Here is a 17,620-nt window from a genome sequence, read left to right as displayed (position 1 = left end):
CTTCCTGCAAAAATTGTGCAGCCACTGCAACGGAGCAAATGGGAACAGTTTGCCTTCTTGCCTGCCTTTTTCCTGCTTACCTGATTTGTGGATCTTTTACTACACTTTCTCCAAGTTATCAAAAACACACTGAGTGAAAACTGTGGCCATTTGAAGTTATGAAACAGATACCACTTGAAAAGAATAACGTCAGCAGTAAGTAAACAGAAAATTTCTTAAGTTGGGGCACATGCAGTTAACAGGGAACCCTAAAGCATAATGTGGGCTCGTAGATTAATTTCAGGAAACATGACCAGCTGCTGTCCCTGCAGAGTGAGCCACAAGGCTTGAATCCAAGGGACCAAATGGCATTTTTTAGATCCAGAATTATATTTGTTAAGGAAACCCTTCATTTATTAGAAATGGTGTTGCTGTTTTTGCCTGCCTAGTGCATCTTTCAAAGACATATTGCCAAAGCTTTACATAAAAGATGCATTATGAGGCAGCAGTGATCACTAGTTATAACACACTGCTTATTACTGTCATCACAAAAGCAGACTGCCACTGGACTTGCACATTCCTGCAGCACTCAGTTGTGATGAGTATTAGGCACAAGGTTCAGTTCTGCTACTCTCACAGCTGACAAGCTGCACTTCCTTTGGCAAGTTCTCCGATTCAACAGACTAAATTACTACATCCCAATACACAGGTCAGGGACACAGCACTGTTTTATGAGACCTAGCTGGTAACCACACATTTCCCAGTTCTTGTCATATATGCTCTTGCCACTGAAAGTATGATTAATCAAATTTTAACCTGTATTATTCGTCCACAAACTGCAAACACAGACGTGACACACAACTGTACTCTCACTTCTGTTTATCTGACACCCCTCTCCCCCACTCCCCTTTTTTTTTCCTCCTCTTTTCTTCTGGCTATTTCAGTAGTATATGCCAAGCAGCTTTTTATTTTCAAAATAATTTTTTTTTTTATTTTCAAAATAAAACTGACTAGTTTGTATACATCCTATTGTTAGTGACCATCAACCTGTTCCAATTTATAGATCAGAAGGGAATTACTATATTTGCACAATCAGTAGCAAAACTGTTACAATGACTGAGTGTTCCCACTATCGGGAACAATTGCAGGATTAATACCATTTTTAATAGCTGCACACTGAGATTGTTCTGAGGGCAAAAGCCAGGGAACAAATAAACCGGTCACTGAAGACGAAATTTCTCATCTGCGTGAGTACAGGCCACATTCAATGTCTCTTCTGACACTGGCAGACAGTTTTGATTCTCAGTTTCAGGCCTGTGCACATGAACAGCTAGCTAGCTCTCTTATGCATTCTGAGAAGCGGAGCCAAAAAATACACAGGCTGCAGCATATGATCTCTGCTCAGGTCAGAGAGCACATCAGAACTTGACCACAAATCAGAACTTGAACAAGAGAGAGGATAAACTGCCATGAAAGTTAAATCTGCCTGATTAAATGAGACACAGGGAAGCAAGTCCCAGGACTTCTGTTAATCTCGGCACCTGCAACTATTTCCTTGTAACAGACTCCTAAAAAATACTTACATAAAAGCACACTTAGCACTGCATTTGTGGTTCTCCTGTGTTACAATCTAGCCTACCTGGGTCAACAGTCTTCTTCAAGTCACTAGTTCCAAAGCACAAGCTTCCCACTGCTTTTAGACATGAGACTACAAGAGTACTTTCCTCAACGCCAGCCTCCTGTTGTAAGCACCTCCTCTGGAAAGCAGGATATCTTCGATGCTGAAATCTATTGTTCCTTGACCTTCCCTCCCAGCATGCACTGACATATCCCAGGGCTCCATCTTAGCTGTGGGCTCTGGGGAACACGTGTCTGCAAAATCAGGATGTCAGATCAGCCACTACACATCCTCATCTCAGAAAACTGAGAATTTTGATATTCACACTGCTGATGTGCCTCCCACCATGCTGCAGGCTGGCTAGAGTCCCTCCTGTAGCTCTTTCTCACTGGTCGCATTGGTCATCCTGTTTTTCCCCAGGATACAGTAGGGCTGCATGAGCCAGCCATGCTGACATATCTATCCTGGAGCACAGGGGTTTGGAATCATCCCATCTGAGCTACCTGGATTACAAGTTCTATCTTCTTTATACAGGCACTAAGACAGAAACACTGGAAGGAGATTCAGATTCACAGAATGCAGATGGGATCAAACTGGGCTACAGGACAGAAGCTAAAATTTCAAAGTTTTTTAGAACCAGGAGGCTATTCAGTAGATGACAATTTGTACAGCAAGGCCATCCAAAAGCTGGGGACTCAAAATCGTACTAACCTTGGCAAAAGCTAGTCTACAGGCTCTATGCAATTGTCATGCTCAAATCAGAAACCTAAAATCAGAGGGGCTTTTATCTAGCGAAGTCCCCCCCCCCCCCCCCCAAATTGATATTGCAAGAATTTCTGCAGAAAATGCTAATTTTATTAAACTGGAATTTTTTGAACTCATAATTAGCTCTGTTTATGAATAAAGCAGATAAAATGGTAGTAGCTCCCCCATCCCTTTACATTTCCCCACAGAAAAGAATGCATTATGCTGCTTGTCTGGGTATGGGTTGAACTAGTCAGTAATGAACTCATGCTCTAGCTAAATTAATTTCATAGAATCATAGAACACCCTGAGTTGGAAGGGACCCATAAGGATCATCAAGTCCAACTCCTGGCACTGCACAGGTCTACCCAAAAGTTTAGACCTTGTGACTAAGTGCACAGTCCAATTGCTTTTTAAATTCAGACAGGCTTGGTGCAGTGACTACTTCACTGTGTGCAACCACCCTCTCAGTGAAGAACCTCTTCCTGATGTCCAGCCTAAACTTCCCCTGCCTCAGCTTAACACCATTCCTGCAGGTCCTATCACTGGTGTCTACAGAGAATAGGTCACCTGCCTCTGCACTCCCCGTTGCGAGGAAGTTGTAGACCGTGATGAGGTTCCCCCTCAGCCTCCTCTTCTCCAGGCTGAACAGGCCCAGTGGCCTCAGCTGCTCCTCATCCGTCTTCCCCTCTAGGCCCTTCACCACCTTCGTCGCCCTCCTCTGGACACTCTCCAACAGTTTAACGTCCTTTTTGTACTGGGGTGCCCAGAACTGCACACAGTACTCGAGGTGAGGCCACACCAGCACAGAGTAGAGCAGGACAATCCCTAGCATGGACTAGTGATGCTGTGCTTGATGCACCCCAGGATACAGTTGGCCCTCCTGGCTGCCAGGGCACACTGCTGGCTCATATTCAACTTGCTGTAAACCACAACCCCCAGATCCCTCTCTGCAGGGCTGCTCTCCAGTGTCTCATTGCCCAGACTGTATGAGTAGCCGGGGTTGCCCAGTCCCAGGTGCAGGACCTGGCACTATTGCTATTATACCTGGCACTATTTTCTATTGTACAATTCATTTAAAAATCCTGAGATCCTTTAGACAGCTGAAATGGCCTTTATCAGCAGGCACCAATTCAGCACTTTTCCTGGAAAGAGTTCATTACCTGTCTGCCCTCTGCATGTTCTTCTGGGATCTCTAAGAACACAGCAGTCCCTGAGTCTGTTCCCAAGCTAATGTTTTAGGGAGGTCCACTCTGCATTCATTAAGCAGTAGTTTATTTTCTACTAAAAGGAAGAGTTTCTGAAACTGTTTTTAGCAATGATACATAGCTACAGTAGACCGCATGGGAAGATGCTATTTCAGGTAGCTCTGCAAGTCTCCTTTCACAAGCTATTTGGCTGCTGACTTGGCCTATCATCATGCAGGGATCTTCATAACTGGACTGCAACTTCGATGTAATTATTAATACTGTACTATGGCTACCTCTTTCTTGGCTGATATTTCTATGTGATAACATCTTTTGGCAAAAGGGGACTAATGTGTTAACTGCTATACAGCACTGCAGTCTTATAACAAATTCATCACAATGGTTGAAATATTATTTACTTTTCTCAACATCCAAATTTTCTACTTGGAGTTTCTCAGGTTTTTGAAATGGAGTTAATATCTTTACTTTTAAGCAACATTATAGCCTGCTTCCTTTGATTATGCTCTTATACTGTGAACCAAACACTTGGCTGGTCATCATGGGCACATGGTATGAGTTCAAAATGAGTTCAAGCAACAAGGACATCCTAACATGCCCCAAACTTCATGCTGAAAGCATCAAGTAATAAAACCAGGCATTACTGTTACTTCTCATGACCTGTGAAGACAGACTGCGTAGCCACATGAAAAACATTTACAACATACTTAACAAAAAACTCAAAGCAGATGGTTACAGCACCTCTGGATTCTGAGGAGGCAAGAGTGAACATGCAAAGACACGAAGGCACCACAAAAAGACCAAGATAGGATCAGATTTAGGATTAAATGAGCTAATGTAATAGGGTTCCTCCATAGACTCCTATCTGAAAGAACATTCTTTTTAAGACCAAAACATAAAACTCATCTCCTTCAACACAAGCAGCACAAAAAATGGCACTAAAGAAGATTGTGAAACATTTCACATGCTGCAAATAAGGTAAGTCTACCCTGAAACAAACACCAATTTAGTTAACTCAGCACACGTTTATTTCCATTAAAGCATAACTTACTTCAACCTGCTTTTAACTTCATGAAGATAAGCTCAAATAATTCTGGACATAGTCTTATATACAGGTTTCACTTATGATTAGTCTACATAAACTGCTCCATCTGAACCCTAAGAACCATAGAAGACCCTCTCGTGTGGATATTATTACAGAAAATATTTGCACCAGTATAAGTAATTGATACACAGGTTGCTTTGTAAAAGTGATATAAATACACACAAGTTGTAAACAGCATCACTCCATTTATTTCACTGAACTATGATTGCTTTCCTAAACAGGAATAAATCCAGTCTGAAGAATAACTAACAACACCTACAAGGAGCTTTGCTTACATACTAACCTGCAGCTTTTTGCCCAATAACTCACTATCTTGAAGCTCACGTGAATAAAAACATTTTTATGAACTGAGGATAGAAGTATTTATAACCAACAAAGTCTCAGTGACTCTCAGTTCAGGGACAGGGTTAAACAAGGACACACTTTGAAAGCAAGAACAGTATCTTTCAGTTAATTCCCCATGTACAACCTCCTTTCTACTAATGGTTTGTGATTGCTGGCAATGCCATCAGGAAGGATTGTGACTTTGCGGTGAGGATAAGAAGACATGTGGAACACAGGGGGATTTTCTTCTTTAAAGGCATAACCTACAGCTGGAATGGGACTTGGGTTTGCAGCAACCCTAGTAAAGCAATTCAAAGTGATCTTTCAAAGTGATGCATGTTCTCAGACCCCCAGTCCAGTATTTCAGTATTATTATTGCTACTCCTTTCCTGAACAGCTTAAGGTCACTGAGAAGGCAGCATAAAGAGAGTGAATGGGATTAAAAGGGGGGAGGGTGGTTCACAACAACAAAAAGGTGCCCGCAAGCAGAGCCAACATCTCACCCACTGCTCCTCTTCAAGGAGAAAATCCCACATTCCTCAGAAACTCCTGTTCCCTTTCAGAGCACTGTAGGGCCAAAAAGGAGAGAGGAAAGGGAAGGCAGACTCAAGCTTAAAAGCACGCCTCAAGAACAATAACGCACCAGCCCACAGCCCCAGGACCCGCGTGGGACAGCACCGTGCCCAGCCGGCACCGGAGCGCAGGGCTGGGGAGGCCGCTCCCTGCTACGTGGGGGGGGGGGGGGAGGAGCACGGGCAGCGGCTTCACCAGCGGGCACCGGGCACGGCCCGAGGCCTCCACAGAGCGCTGGGCAACGGGATAACGCGCGGCGGAGGTCGGCACGCAGCGCTACCGCCGGGGATCGGTCCCGGCCCGCTGAGGCGCTGCGCGGGGGAGGCCTCGCGGGCCTCCGGCTCGGCAGGGCCCGGCCGGCACCCTCAGCCCCCCAGCGGCCGCCCCCGCCGCAGGCCCCAGGCGCGCCCCCAGCGAGCGGCGCTCCGCCGGGGACGCGCAGGCCGCCACCACGCGCCGGGCTCCCCCGGGCCCGCGAGCCGGCCCCGAAAGCCCCGAGAGGCGCGTGAGGGGCGCTTGGGAACCCGCAGGGCGCCGAGCAGACCCCTCCGCAGCCCCCCCAACGCACGGCGGAGGCCGCCGCCCCCGAGCCCCGCTCACCGCGTCCCCGCCGCGGCCGCTCCCTCCCCTCCGCCGCCTGCAGGGCGGGGCTCGGCCGCCTGCGGGTGCCCGCCGCCGGTGCACGCGGGGCGGGGCGCGCCCCTTCCCCCGCCCCTCCCCAGCCCGGCCCGGCCCGGCCGAGGTCGGAGGCGGTCGCCGAGGGGAGGAGGGGAAAAGCGGGCATGGGAGCGGTCCCCGGCCCGGGGACACGGAAGCCTCCTCCGACCTCCTCCCGGCCGGCCTCCCCGGAACCGTGTTGCGGGTCGGGAGAGGGGACGCGGGGGAGCCCACAGGGTCGCGGGGAGCCGGGGGACTCTGTTGCTGCCGACGGCGCTGTTCGGTGCCGGTAACGGCCCGGCACGGCCAAGGGGCAGCGGCGGGAGCCGAACTTTCTCCCGGGGCGGAGCGGGAGCCCCCGGGTGTGGCGGGGACATGGTCCGGGGGGGCGGGAGGGGAACACGGCCCTGGGCGCTGCCCCCGCCGCTCTCCTGCCTCCCGGCGCCCCGGCTCGTTTCGATTTCGTTTCCCGGAAAGATCGCGCCGAAGCCGCAGCGGCCGCAGGAGCGCGACCCGCGCGCGCCGGGCACCTGGGCGGCGCCGAGCTCCGGGGGGGTGTCGGGGCCGGGGCAGCGCCGAGCCGCGGGGGCACCGGGGCAGCGCCCAGCACCGCCGCGGGGAGCGGCGAGCCGGCGGCAGCGGGGATGCAGGTAAGAGCCCGCAGCCCTTACTCCCCCCGGGCTCGCCGCTGGGGCTGAGGGGCACCTGAAGGCCCGGCGGAGACACCACCCCCCCCCCCCTCCCCCGCCCTTTCCCGCACCGGGCAGAGACAGGAGCAGCGGGGCCACTCGGTCACTGCCGGCCGGCACCGATCCGGGTGCTGCTCCTGCACACCTGTGCCTGCTTTGCACCGCTCTTCTCCTGGGCTCCTGCTCTGTAACCTCTGAGAACGATATTTCCTCTCGAAGCACACAAATACCATCTCAGAAATATGCTTGAAAACAGCTAAGCAGGAAACAAATACCATCAAACCAACAATATTAAAGAATCGGTGCAAAGTAATAAAATACAAGAACGTGTCTCTTTTGCCCTAGAAATCTTTAGAAGCAAGATAAGTATCAAGCACCTGATTTTTTTCCAGTAAATTTCGTTGTAATGGAATGATGCCAATGGGAGAAAACTAAAATACCTCTTTCAGGCAGCTCTGGACAAAATGCACGGCTAATTTCTTTCACTTTTATTTTTCTTGTAGCTTAAAGCTTATAATGAATCCGAAACTGTTTGCATTGCTATAAAGCGTCTTCAGAATCTTCACTGGTTTTTCTCTGGTGTCCTCATACAATATCATACAACTTCTTGCTTTGCTAAGATCAACAGCTCAGACACAACAGCTAGCAGCGATTTATTTCACCACTATCAGAAAAATTGTTGATGCTTGTCCTGGTGAGGAAAACACCATCACCCTCTGAGATCAAGTTTTGGAGTGATTCGGCTCTTCTTCATGTTTCTCATAAAAAGACTGAGCAGTTAACATAGTTCCTCATAGTCATCTGTTGACAATGCCAAAATACAAAGCACTCTGTCAGTAGAAAGAACCTGGGGAATCTCCAGCTGTTCCAGGCACCTTGATGTGACCCAAGCACTGTCGCCCTGGGGGTGACAGCATGCTCGGTTCCTGTCCCCCATGCTCCTGTTTTGGGATCACCAGCTTCGCAGTTAAGATGTGCCCAAGCACCACTGCCTACTTTCAGTATGCACTGGGATTTTCTCCACCCCTGGGAGTCCAGGGCTCAGCTCCTTTACAAAGCGGTTGCTTTATGCACCTCTGAAAATCTGCCTGAGGGTGTACTGAAGCACCCAGAGTAGGCAACTGTTTCAGAAAATAACATTTGCATGCAAAATTTTTAATTTTCCAGAGAATGATGCTGAGCAATTTCTGGGATTCATGTTAATAGACTTTTGAGGGGAAACGTTATCTGCGTGGCTGCCAGTAATATTTCAAGATGCAGATAGGGCTGAAAGCAGGACTGGAGTTTCCCGGATGGAAGTGTGAGGGCAGTATGGGGGCAATGCCACCTCCCCAGCCCCGCAGAGGTTCTGAGGCTGCCTTTCCCTCCAGTGCTGACTATTTCTGAGGGCTCCGGGAGCATCTCAGCTCTCGGAGAGGCTGGGGGGCTCCCTAATGAACAGCTGAGAGGGCTGGAACTTGACAGCAGGAGAGCAAGATGAATGGTTGTCTCCCAGTGAGGTGGCTATTTCCACTAATGTCCACATGACAACTAGGGAAAAAAATAAGAGATCTGTTCATAAGGCATTTTCAAGACAAAAACCTAAGCTTAATTTTCACAACTCTAAAGAACTGAAGTACTGTCCTAAAACTGCAGGCATCTGGTGAGCATCAGAGGAAGGTCTGCCAGTCTTGGCTTCATCTTCTGCTTCCCTGCAGCCATGGGACAGAGGTGGCTGGGAGCCCACACTTGCAGCCTGGATGAGGACAGGTCTCTCTGCTAAAAAAAAGAAAGGAAGGGGAGAAAGAGGAAGGGGGTCTCTGGCTTCTAACACTGTCTTGGGCAACGAGAGATTCATTCTGGGGCTGGTAGAGGAGCTGCAGATAGTGCATCACAGTGCTATGGGAAAACAGATAGAAACAGTCTGAGCAGTGTTTGCCATGGTGGAGGTCTTTCCAAAGCAAAAGCAGGACAGCTGGGAATTTCCACCCACTGATGTGTTTAATCTCTTTTCCCCAGGGTAAGGTTACAGTTGGTTCTTCCAGCTCGGTTGTTACAGCTTCATTACCACCCCAGTACCACCCCAGACACACAGCAATCAGTGAAGGGGAAATCTTCAGGCTACCAGGCAGGCTGAGTGAGTAGCTGTTGGGCACGTCAACCCTGCTTAAAAGGGAGCTCCCACAGGGTGGGACATGGTGGGCACAGCTGTGGCATCCCACTGTCTATATCCCTGCTGTCTAGGCTGGGATATAAAATGGGCCAATCCTCCAGGTTCATTTCCTTGAGGATATTTTGGTCCATGTTAGAGGGGTAGTTTGGTGATGGAGAAGATTTGTGTTCCACACTGCCCTTCACCAGTTTTGAGGATGGGACTGCCCCTTGTTTCAGGAATCCAGCCCTCACTGTGGAGCAAGGACGATGTCATCCACTGGCTCAGATGGGCAGAGAAAGAGTATTCCCTTCGACAAACCGAAGAAAGCAACTTTGAAATGAATGGCAAAGCACTGTGTATCCTTACCAAAGACGACTTCAGATACCGAGCTCCTAGCTCAGGTTAGATGAAGAAGAAGGGTGTGAATGAGGACTGAGAACAGCACAGGCTGAGGTGGGCTGAATGGTTGCTGGCAGAGCTGGTGTTAGCTCTGTGTGGCCAGTTGGGTGCTGGAGACAGAGAAAAAACTCTTTCCTTTAACTAGATAGACTACAAATTCTTTGGGATGGGGAATAACATCTTACTCTGCAAGTACTGAGGAAATATAAGCAACAATATTACATGAGAGAGTCCCTACTATAAAACAAGATCATCATCTGAGCTCACATTCCTTCCCTGCAGGTGATGTGTTATATGAATTACTCCAGTACATTAAGACTCAAAGAAGAGCTCTGGTGTGCAGCCCTTTGCTGAACTCACCTTTCCAAGAGGCCAGGACCACAGAGGAAGGTATGATGGAGAATGGTGGCTGTCTATGAAGCAATGCCTTCCCTCAGCTACCAGGAACGTTTTGGGTGTCACGTCAGCACACACCTGGGGTTTGAAGCTCAGCCAGCTGAACCCATCTCACAGTACCTAAGCAAGGCAAGTAGGACATACATGATGATAGCAGCTAGCTCCAACAAAATCCAGGTCATTGAGAAAATTCACAGTGAACAAGCAGGTCTGAGATCAATTTACAGGTAAGAATTATTTTTGGTGGTCACTAGGTGAGTCTGTGGTGACCACATAAGGCCATGGCCAGGGTAGGGAGTCTATCAGCAGGTTAGGGTCTGGTTTGGTGGGGTCAGTAGCTGGGTAGGGTCAGTTTCAAAGAGAGCCATATGCTTGTGTTCCAGCATATTCCTTTATTTTAGCTTTTCTTTTCCTTTAAGGAATGTACATCCTGCCTTCATTGCACCTGGCACCTCCTCTAATCTCTCTGGACCTCTGGACCTCCTCTAATCTCTCTGGAGCTCATTCTGCTATTGCTTCTGCCTTGGAAGAGCATTGGACTTTTATTAGCGCCTGCCTTATCCAGCTGGGCTGGTGCCTGGGCTGACAACTGACCCAGGTCATCCCCAGGCTTGCCCTCTCTGCCTGTTTCAGGGCTTTGAAAGATTTTCTGAGACCCACCATAACGTAGCATGGGTTTTTCTCTTGAAGGGGTGGACTGTGGTGTGGAGGCTGCCCCGGTTGCTCTTTCATCCTGCCTGGGTCACACAGAGCTGTCCTCATCCCGCAGCCGTGAGGAGCCCCTGAACCTCTCCCATCACAACTTGGAGGGCAGCTGCAGGGCAGATTCCATCTGCTCATTTCCTACAGCCCTGTCAGCGCCAGTGGATGGGAAAATTGCAGGTGAATATGATTTTTTTGCCTCATTCCTTGGGAAAATGAGACTGTGCTTCATCCCATCTGCCCATCTGTCTTCCTTCTATTTATTCCGTGTGTCAGTGTGTGAATCATAGAATCATACAAACATGAGGTTGGAAAGGACCTACAAGGTCATCTAGTCCAACTGTCCTATCACCAATACTGCCCACTAGGCTATTAAATCATATCTCATAGCACCTTGTCCAGGTGCTTCTTGAACACCACGAGGGATGGTGAATCCACCAACTCCCTAGGTAGGCCATGCCAGAGCCTGACCACTCTGAGAGAAAAAGTTTTTCCTTATAGCTAATCTAAATCTCCCCAGGCGCAACTTGTGTCCATTTCCTTGAGTCCTATCATTAGTTATCTGAGAGAAGAGGCCAACCCCCTCTTCATCACAACCTCCCTTCAGGAAGTTGTAGAGTGGAATGAGGTCTCCTCTGGGCCTCCTCTTCTCCAGACTAAATAATCCCAGCTCCCTCAGCTGCTCCTCGTAAGACTTGTTCTCCAGACCCCTCACCAGCTTTGTTGCCCTTCTCTGGACACACTCGAGCACCTTGATATCCTTCCTGTAGTGCGGGGTCCAAAACTGAGCACAGTACTCGAGGTGCGGCCTCACCAAAGCTGAGTACAGTGTGCATCTCTCAGTACCTCAGTACCTGAAAAGCAATAAAAGTGCTGTACATGAGCTCTGGGCTCTTCTTGTATTTACTATCATTGCTAACACATTTACTGTATACATAATTTACTATTATTGCTAACATCCTGTTGGTGACCGACCTCCACTGGAGCACAAGTGCCTTAGTGTGAGCTTTGTGACTGTTTCTTGTGTGCCACCTCTCAGATTGCAGGTTACTGTGGGATTACGTATACCAGCTCCTCTCTGACAGCCGCTATATGCCCTATATCAAGTGGGAAGACAAGGAAGCCAAGGTCTTCCGCATCGTTAACCCAAATGGACTTGCCCAGCTCTGGGGGAACCACAAGGTAAATGCAGTTGAGAAGAAACTTGTCATTTCTGGGATTTCTTGTCACGTTCCTGACCTGGTCTTCACAGACAATGGCATAGGGACTGGGGAGGACGAGACAGAAAGCAGGCACAGGGCTACAGAGGGACACCAACCTCCTGGTCATTAAAGGGGGAGACGATATCATCCCCTGAAAAGCAAACCATGGTAGCTGCCGAGCTAGAAGCAAACTTGGGTTAGAGACCCATGCTAATGCTTGCAATGCCCAAGAAACCACCTTGAATATCCTACACTTGTTCCTCCTGCAGACAGACTCAAGGCAGATGTTGGTGCTTGCTTTTACTCAACCTCTGCAATTCTTTCTCCTTCCAGAACCGGATGAACATGACGTATGAAAAGATGTCACGGGCACTCAGACATTACTACAAACTTAACATCATCAAAAAGGAGCCGGGGCAGAAGCTGCTGTTCAGGTGAGAAAACAGATCAGAGAAATAGTGTAGATGGGGCATAGGAAGGTGCAGTGCTCCAGATGTTGCCAGCTGCTTCATCTCTATGGATTCTTGATGGTCCAGAGCTGAGCTGAGCTGAAGTTGAAGCATCTTTGCTGTATGTCTGGGGAAAAGCATGGGAATGTGGGCTGTCCTCTGGGTTTATGGTGCTGGAGGGGAAATCGGGGCTATTCCCAGCTGGTCTCGTGCTGCTGTGCATACAGGCATCCAACAGCAGCTGTGTGCATCTATCTGAGAGCTGGAACAGGCCTTCATGTTGAGATAAAAAGCTTGGGCTGGTTTTGATTTTGTAAAACCTCAGTGGTTGCTTTTTGATTTCTTTCTTTATATCCTCTCCTGCAAATGCAACACGCTGGCAGGTTTGCATCCAGGCTGTGTCCTGTACAAGTGGGGAGCTGGGATGCTTGTGATCCAGATCCCATCTGATCTGCTCCCTGTGGGCTAGCGATCTGCCCAGGGATGAGCTCCATCTGCTGTCCTTGGTGGGGTCCGGTTGGTGCTGGTGGAAATGTCCCTGAGCCCATCTGAGCTGGACATGTCCCTCCCATTCTCCATTGACATCAGGTCTGAAGTTCACCTCTGAATAGAAGAGGTGGAAATAAGTCAGGAGTCTCCCATTTTCAGTGCTGGCTGCTTCTCTGGGACTATCCTGAGCTTAAAATGCCAGTGCTGGATTGATGTCTGCTGTGCTTTGCCTCTGTGGGCTCCATGCATCCTGAGGGCAAAGCAAGAGCTGTCTTGGGGATGTCAGACACCCTCCAGTAAACTGCAGAGCTCAGCTGGTGAGGGCAAGGACTCCAGTATTTGCAGCCTGGTTTGGACATGCACTTAAAACAATTAAAATGGATTTCAGATTTCTGAAGACTCCTGGGGAGATTGTCCATGAGAAATCCAGCAAACTGGAGCAGCTGGAGAATGAGGACCATGAGGATCTCAAAGAAGACCCACTGGAGGTTTCATCATAGGAAGTCTTTGAAGGTTGCATTTGCAGTGCTTTGCAGAGGGACTTGTTCTCTGCTGGGGAGAACCAGCATCTCCTGCTCTCCTGGACAGAAGGCCACAGAGGTGGTCCTGAATTTCAAAACCTGCCTTGAGCCATAGCTGTGACATCTCTGGAGCTTCACCAGCAAAACACACCCAAAAACTATCCCCAAGCCCAGAAAGCACAGTTGAAAGTGTGTGCTGGTCTTCTGCTCACTGCTTCTTCCTCCTCTGGCAGAGACAATGATATTTTTGTTCTGTAAATCTTGATGCTTGTCTTTAAGGTCCAAATGTGCTGCTAAAAACTTCTTGGTTGTTGCAGCAAGATGTGTCGAGCAAAGAGCACTGGAGCATGTGCTCTGGGTTGAACATCTGCCAAAGCAAGTGGTGACCCTGAGTGTGGACGTGCTGCTCTGAATTTGAGATATTCCCTTGATTTGAGATCAGACTTACCTTGCAGATATGCTGTAGATTGTAATCTGCCTCCTGTAGAGCTACTCCTGTGGGTAAGGATGGGAATGAGCTGAAGTATCTGCCTGGATCAGGCCTGGTTGGAACTTCAGGCTATGCACTTTGTCTTGTTTTGACTCCCTTTAACTCTTTCACTCCATTTAATAATGCTTTTTGTAAGTAGCTAACTAAATAATGTGACAAGAAACAGGCCAGTAATGTACACAATCACATTTATTGTCAGACATGATATTTACTTTGAGAATGAAACAGGAATACCTGCAACCCCAGGTATTGTTGCTGAGTGCTGGAAGGAGCAATGTGCATGCATTTTTAAATCTGAAATTATCCAGTGATAGTTTCAGATTGCTTTCAGTTGAGGAGATACAATCCTGTGACTCTGCATGGCTGAAAATACTACATCTTTCTGGTTGAAGTTTTGAAACTGAGAAATGCAGGCCTTCCTCATTTACCCAGAAAACCAGCTCTATGAACAGACTGCAAGTAACTGACTCCTGTGGACACCTGGGTTTGTCCCTGAGCCTGGCAGCCCCCAACATGGGGTGCAGCAGCTCTTGGGTGAACACTGCACCAACACATGGTGTTTTATAGCTGTGTGGACAAGCACAGAGACACATTGTGAAGTATCAGCCACAGAACACAATGCTAGGAAAATGCTAGGAGTTCCTTCCAACACCTGTCTTGCACCAGTGCAGAAATAATCCTGCTGTCTTGCATCATTCCTCTGGCTGCGAAGTCTAGGCTGCTGTCTCAGGGCTGCATTGGTACCATTTTGGGGGCAGGAGTGCTTGTCAGTGGGTCTGGGAACTAACAGCTTTGTGACCGAGTTTTCCACCAAAGGTATTTGTTGCCATCCTGAAACCACAGCCCTTTTTGCTGTAAATTGGTGGTACTTCTCTTAAGTATCTCCATTAACTGAAACCTGAAGATGCTGGTGGGCTGCATCCAGCAGGAGATAGTGGTGGGACATGCAGCGGCTGGTTGGCAAAACATCCCTGCTCCAGCACAACACATCTCCAGATACACTGCCTGCAAAGTTTCACTTCCAGAAAATTCAGCAGCTTGTCAGCAAAACACAAGTGAAACAATGGCAGAGAAGGAAATGAGAAGCTCTGTTGGGGTAAAGGAGTGTTAGCCTCACTGCATTTGTGAGATGCTAGCTAGGAAGGGATGCCAAAACCTCTGCTAGGAGCAAGGACTGGAGGTCATATGGCACCAACCAGGCTGCTGCCTGGGGATGCACCACCCCAGGGAGGTGTAGTGAAGCACCCCAAGCTCACACATCCTTGCACAGAGGCTGTGTTTTGTCTCAGTGAAGGCTAAAACCAGGTCTTGGGGTGAAATCCAGCAGAGAGTCAGTGTAAGGCCTGCCCACCTATGAGGGACAGCTTTTGTAGGAGAGCAGACTTCGTTCCCTGGAAACTGTCCCATCCTAGCCATGTGTCACTCCTGGGTGCATTTTTCCTGATTTTTCTCCTAGCATGACATCCCACCCACTTTCTTGCTATGAAAACAGACCTGATGACTCCCAAGCAGCGCCCACTGCTTCTCAAGTTTGTGTGGGTGGCTTTGTTGGAACTGGTGGTGACCCCAGTGCTTGTGCTGTGCTCACAGGGAGCACACATGTTGCTGCTTTTCACCTGTTCCTCCAGTGATGACTAAGGATTCTGTTGGACTTGGATGGGGATTTCCTCTAAAACCTGGGAAGCTGCCAAATGCAAACAACACGCTGGAGTGATCTTGGAAAGCAAAAAGCAAAGTGCACTTTTGCAATGACAAGCTGCTTCTCAGCTTCCAGGAAGTATTTGTGTCTGTCCATCCTAGAGCATGTGGCCACTGCTCTTCTTCCTGCAATAAGCAGAGGTGGGATGACTGTAAGCACACTGCTTTCCTGGAACAGGATCCATCCTTTTTGGTTAACGGCCCTGTAACTGCTGCTTGTGCTGGGGCTGTTTGATGTGGGCGTGTGAGGAGGGAGAGTGCACACGAGTCGGAGACTTCAGCTGTGGCTGTAGTTCAGGGGTGGTGACACACAGGTGGGTGTCCCCCACCAGCTTTGGTGCCCACCAGCCTCTTGGATAGAGGCACTGCACAACTGGGCTGAGAGGCTTCCATTGAGGCCATGAGGATGCCACATGCTGGCTGTGTCCTTTTGCTAACTATGCCCTGTGTGGGGAGAAGTGGCTGCCTTCAACACTCACTTCTTGGTTCAGGTCCAAAGCTGCAGACGTCTCTGTGCCCAGGTGGTTAGCTGTGGCTCAAAGGGACCTTTGTGGTCCGTGGGCCATCCTCTCACTTAAAACGCAACTGCCACCAACACCTGGTTGGGTGAGCCATGCTTTTGGCTATCCAAATCTTGAAGACCTCCAAGGCTGGTGATCCCCCACCCCTCAGGGGTACCCATGTGAAGGTGGGACAACTCTCGCAGAGGAAGCTCTTTCTGATGTCCAGCCTCAGCCTCCCCAGCTGTGGCCTCTGTTTGCCTTGTTGCCAAGAAATTTGGGGGGTTTCATTCCAGAGCACATTGTAACCCTCAGCACCTTGCAGTTTCACTTCAGGAATTTGTTCCCTTATTTTAATGTTGGTTCAGCTTCATCTTGAATATTGGGCATAGTTTTGGGGCGCACAGTATGAAAAAGATGTTAAGGTCCTTGAAAGTGTCCAGGGGAGAGCAGTGAGGCTGGTACAAGGGCTGGAAGGCATGTGCTGTGAGGAGAGGCTGAGGGCATTCGGGTTGTCTGGACTGGAGAAAAGGAGGCCAAGAGCCAATCTTAGTGCTCTCTGCCTCTCCTTGAGGAGGGGAGGCGCAGAGGGAGGCACCAGTCTCTGCTCCCTGGTTGGCACTTGTGGGATGCATCGGAACAGCACAGAGCTGTGCCAGCAGAGGTTCAAACTGGACACTGGGAGAAATTTGTTTACTGTGAGGGCAGTCAAACACTGGAGCAGGCTTCTTGGCAAGGCAGTTGATGCCCCATGCCAGACAGTGTTTGAGAGGCATCTTGGTAGTGCCCTTAAATAACATACTTTAACTTTTGGTTAGCCCTGAAGAGGTCAAGCAGTTGGACCAGATGATCTTCGTAGGTCCCTTCCAGCTGAACTATTCTATTCTATTCTATTCTATTCTATTCTATTCTATTCTATTCTATTCTATTCTATTCTATTCTATTCTATTAAATAATCCAGTTTCCTTCCTGCTGTATCTCCATACCAACCCCAGCATTGCACACTCCCTCCATGATGTGACCTTTCATAATTCTCTCCTGGTTTTGTTGAGAAAAGTGGACAAACTTGGATCCAGACATTAAGATCTTTCCTCTCAATTCTGGGAATGGGCTTTTGATTTGTCTCACATTTCCTGCGAATATCTCTTTCATATGCATCTGTCCCATTTGTTTTGAGCATGTCCTAAATCTCAGAAGGGGCCTGAACTTGCGTAAAGGTCTGGTTCCTGAATCACATTTCAGGTCCAGATTTTCCCTAAAGTTGCTTTGGGTGGCCCATCTCCAGGATGTGTCCAGGAATACAGGTACAAAGAGGAAAAGCTTGTAAGAGGTCATAAGTCAGTGATGATTCCCCATTTAGTCATGAGAAGTCCTCCATGAATGGGGCCAGCATGTAGATTCAGCCTTGGATATCTCCAGCAGCTCCAAAAAAAAGATGGCCAAACTGTGCTCCATTGCCAGAGTAGATGTGGCTGTTTGTTATGGGGATGTTGCAGGGAAAAAGCAAACTAAATTGGTTGTGAAAGTCCTTCTCAGCCATAGTGGTCATATGCCATGGGGTTCCTAATGGGCAGATTAATTATTTATCAGCAGGTGATGTTGATACTGGAAAACAGAGCTGGGTATTTCCTAATGAATGCCAGGCTGAATCATAAGTGTAGGCTAAGGAGAAAAGGAGGGAAGTGGGCTGCGTTTCTTCAAACAGTGAGAAATTATGGCCCAGAAAGTTTGTAGAAAGAAAACTAA

General features: G+C 48.7%; 2 protein-coding genes across 3 annotated transcripts in view; one reads left to right on the top strand and one right to left on the bottom strand.

Moving 5' to 3' along the window:
- KCTD20 (potassium channel tetramerization domain containing 20) overlaps positions 1-6,220 on the bottom strand; it is a 35,059-nt gene extending 28,839 nt beyond the window's left edge. The window contains exons 1-2 of one of the 2 annotated variants that reach the window (XM_082778373.1): positions 6,149-6,202; positions 5,479-5,542 (exon numbers count right to left, since the gene is read on the bottom strand). The gene's annotated coding sequence lies outside the window, so the exon portion shown is untranslated. Of the gene's footprint in view, positions 1-5,478; positions 5,543-6,148 lie in introns of both variants that reach the window. The other variant, XM_082778374.1, reaches the window with a different exon arrangement.
- A 509-nt stretch (positions 6,221-6,729) lies between these two features.
- Positions 6,730-13,935, top strand: ETV7 (ETS variant transcription factor 7). The gene is made up of 8 exons (XM_082778748.1): positions 6,730-6,855; positions 8,893-9,010; positions 9,265-9,429; positions 9,710-9,817; positions 10,514-10,705; positions 11,565-11,707; positions 12,061-12,161; positions 13,054-13,935. Exons 1-8 carry the CDS (start codon positions 6,850-6,852, stop codon positions 13,163-13,165), a joined length of 945 nt encoding a protein of 314 aa, XP_082634874.1. The 5' UTR covers positions 6,730-6,849; the 3' UTR covers positions 13,166-13,935.
- The last annotated feature ends 3,685 nt before the right edge of the window (positions 13,936-17,620 follow it).

The sequence above is a fragment of the Aythya marila genome, assembly GCF_965140915.1.
Source record: "Aythya marila genome assembly, chromosome: 24".
NCBI classification, from domain to species: domain Eukaryota; kingdom Metazoa; phylum Chordata; class Aves; order Anseriformes; family Anatidae; genus Aythya; species Aythya marila.
The sequence above is the reverse complement of the archived record's forward strand: the minus strand, read 5'-3'. Positions and strand labels throughout refer to the sequence as shown.

What these genes read in the sequence shown, in the direction of transcription:
- ETV7 (XM_082778748.1), top strand. An exon ending in AGTGGATGGGAAAATTGCAG is followed by an intron (nt 10,706 to 11,564) that starts GTGAATATGATT and finishes GCCACCTCTCAG; the next exon opens with ATTGCAGGTTACTGTGGGAT. An exon ending in GGGCAGAAGCTGCTGTTCAG is followed by an intron (nt 12,162 to 13,053) that starts GTGAGAAAACAG and finishes AATGGATTTCAG; the next exon opens with ATTTCTGAAGACTCCTGGGG.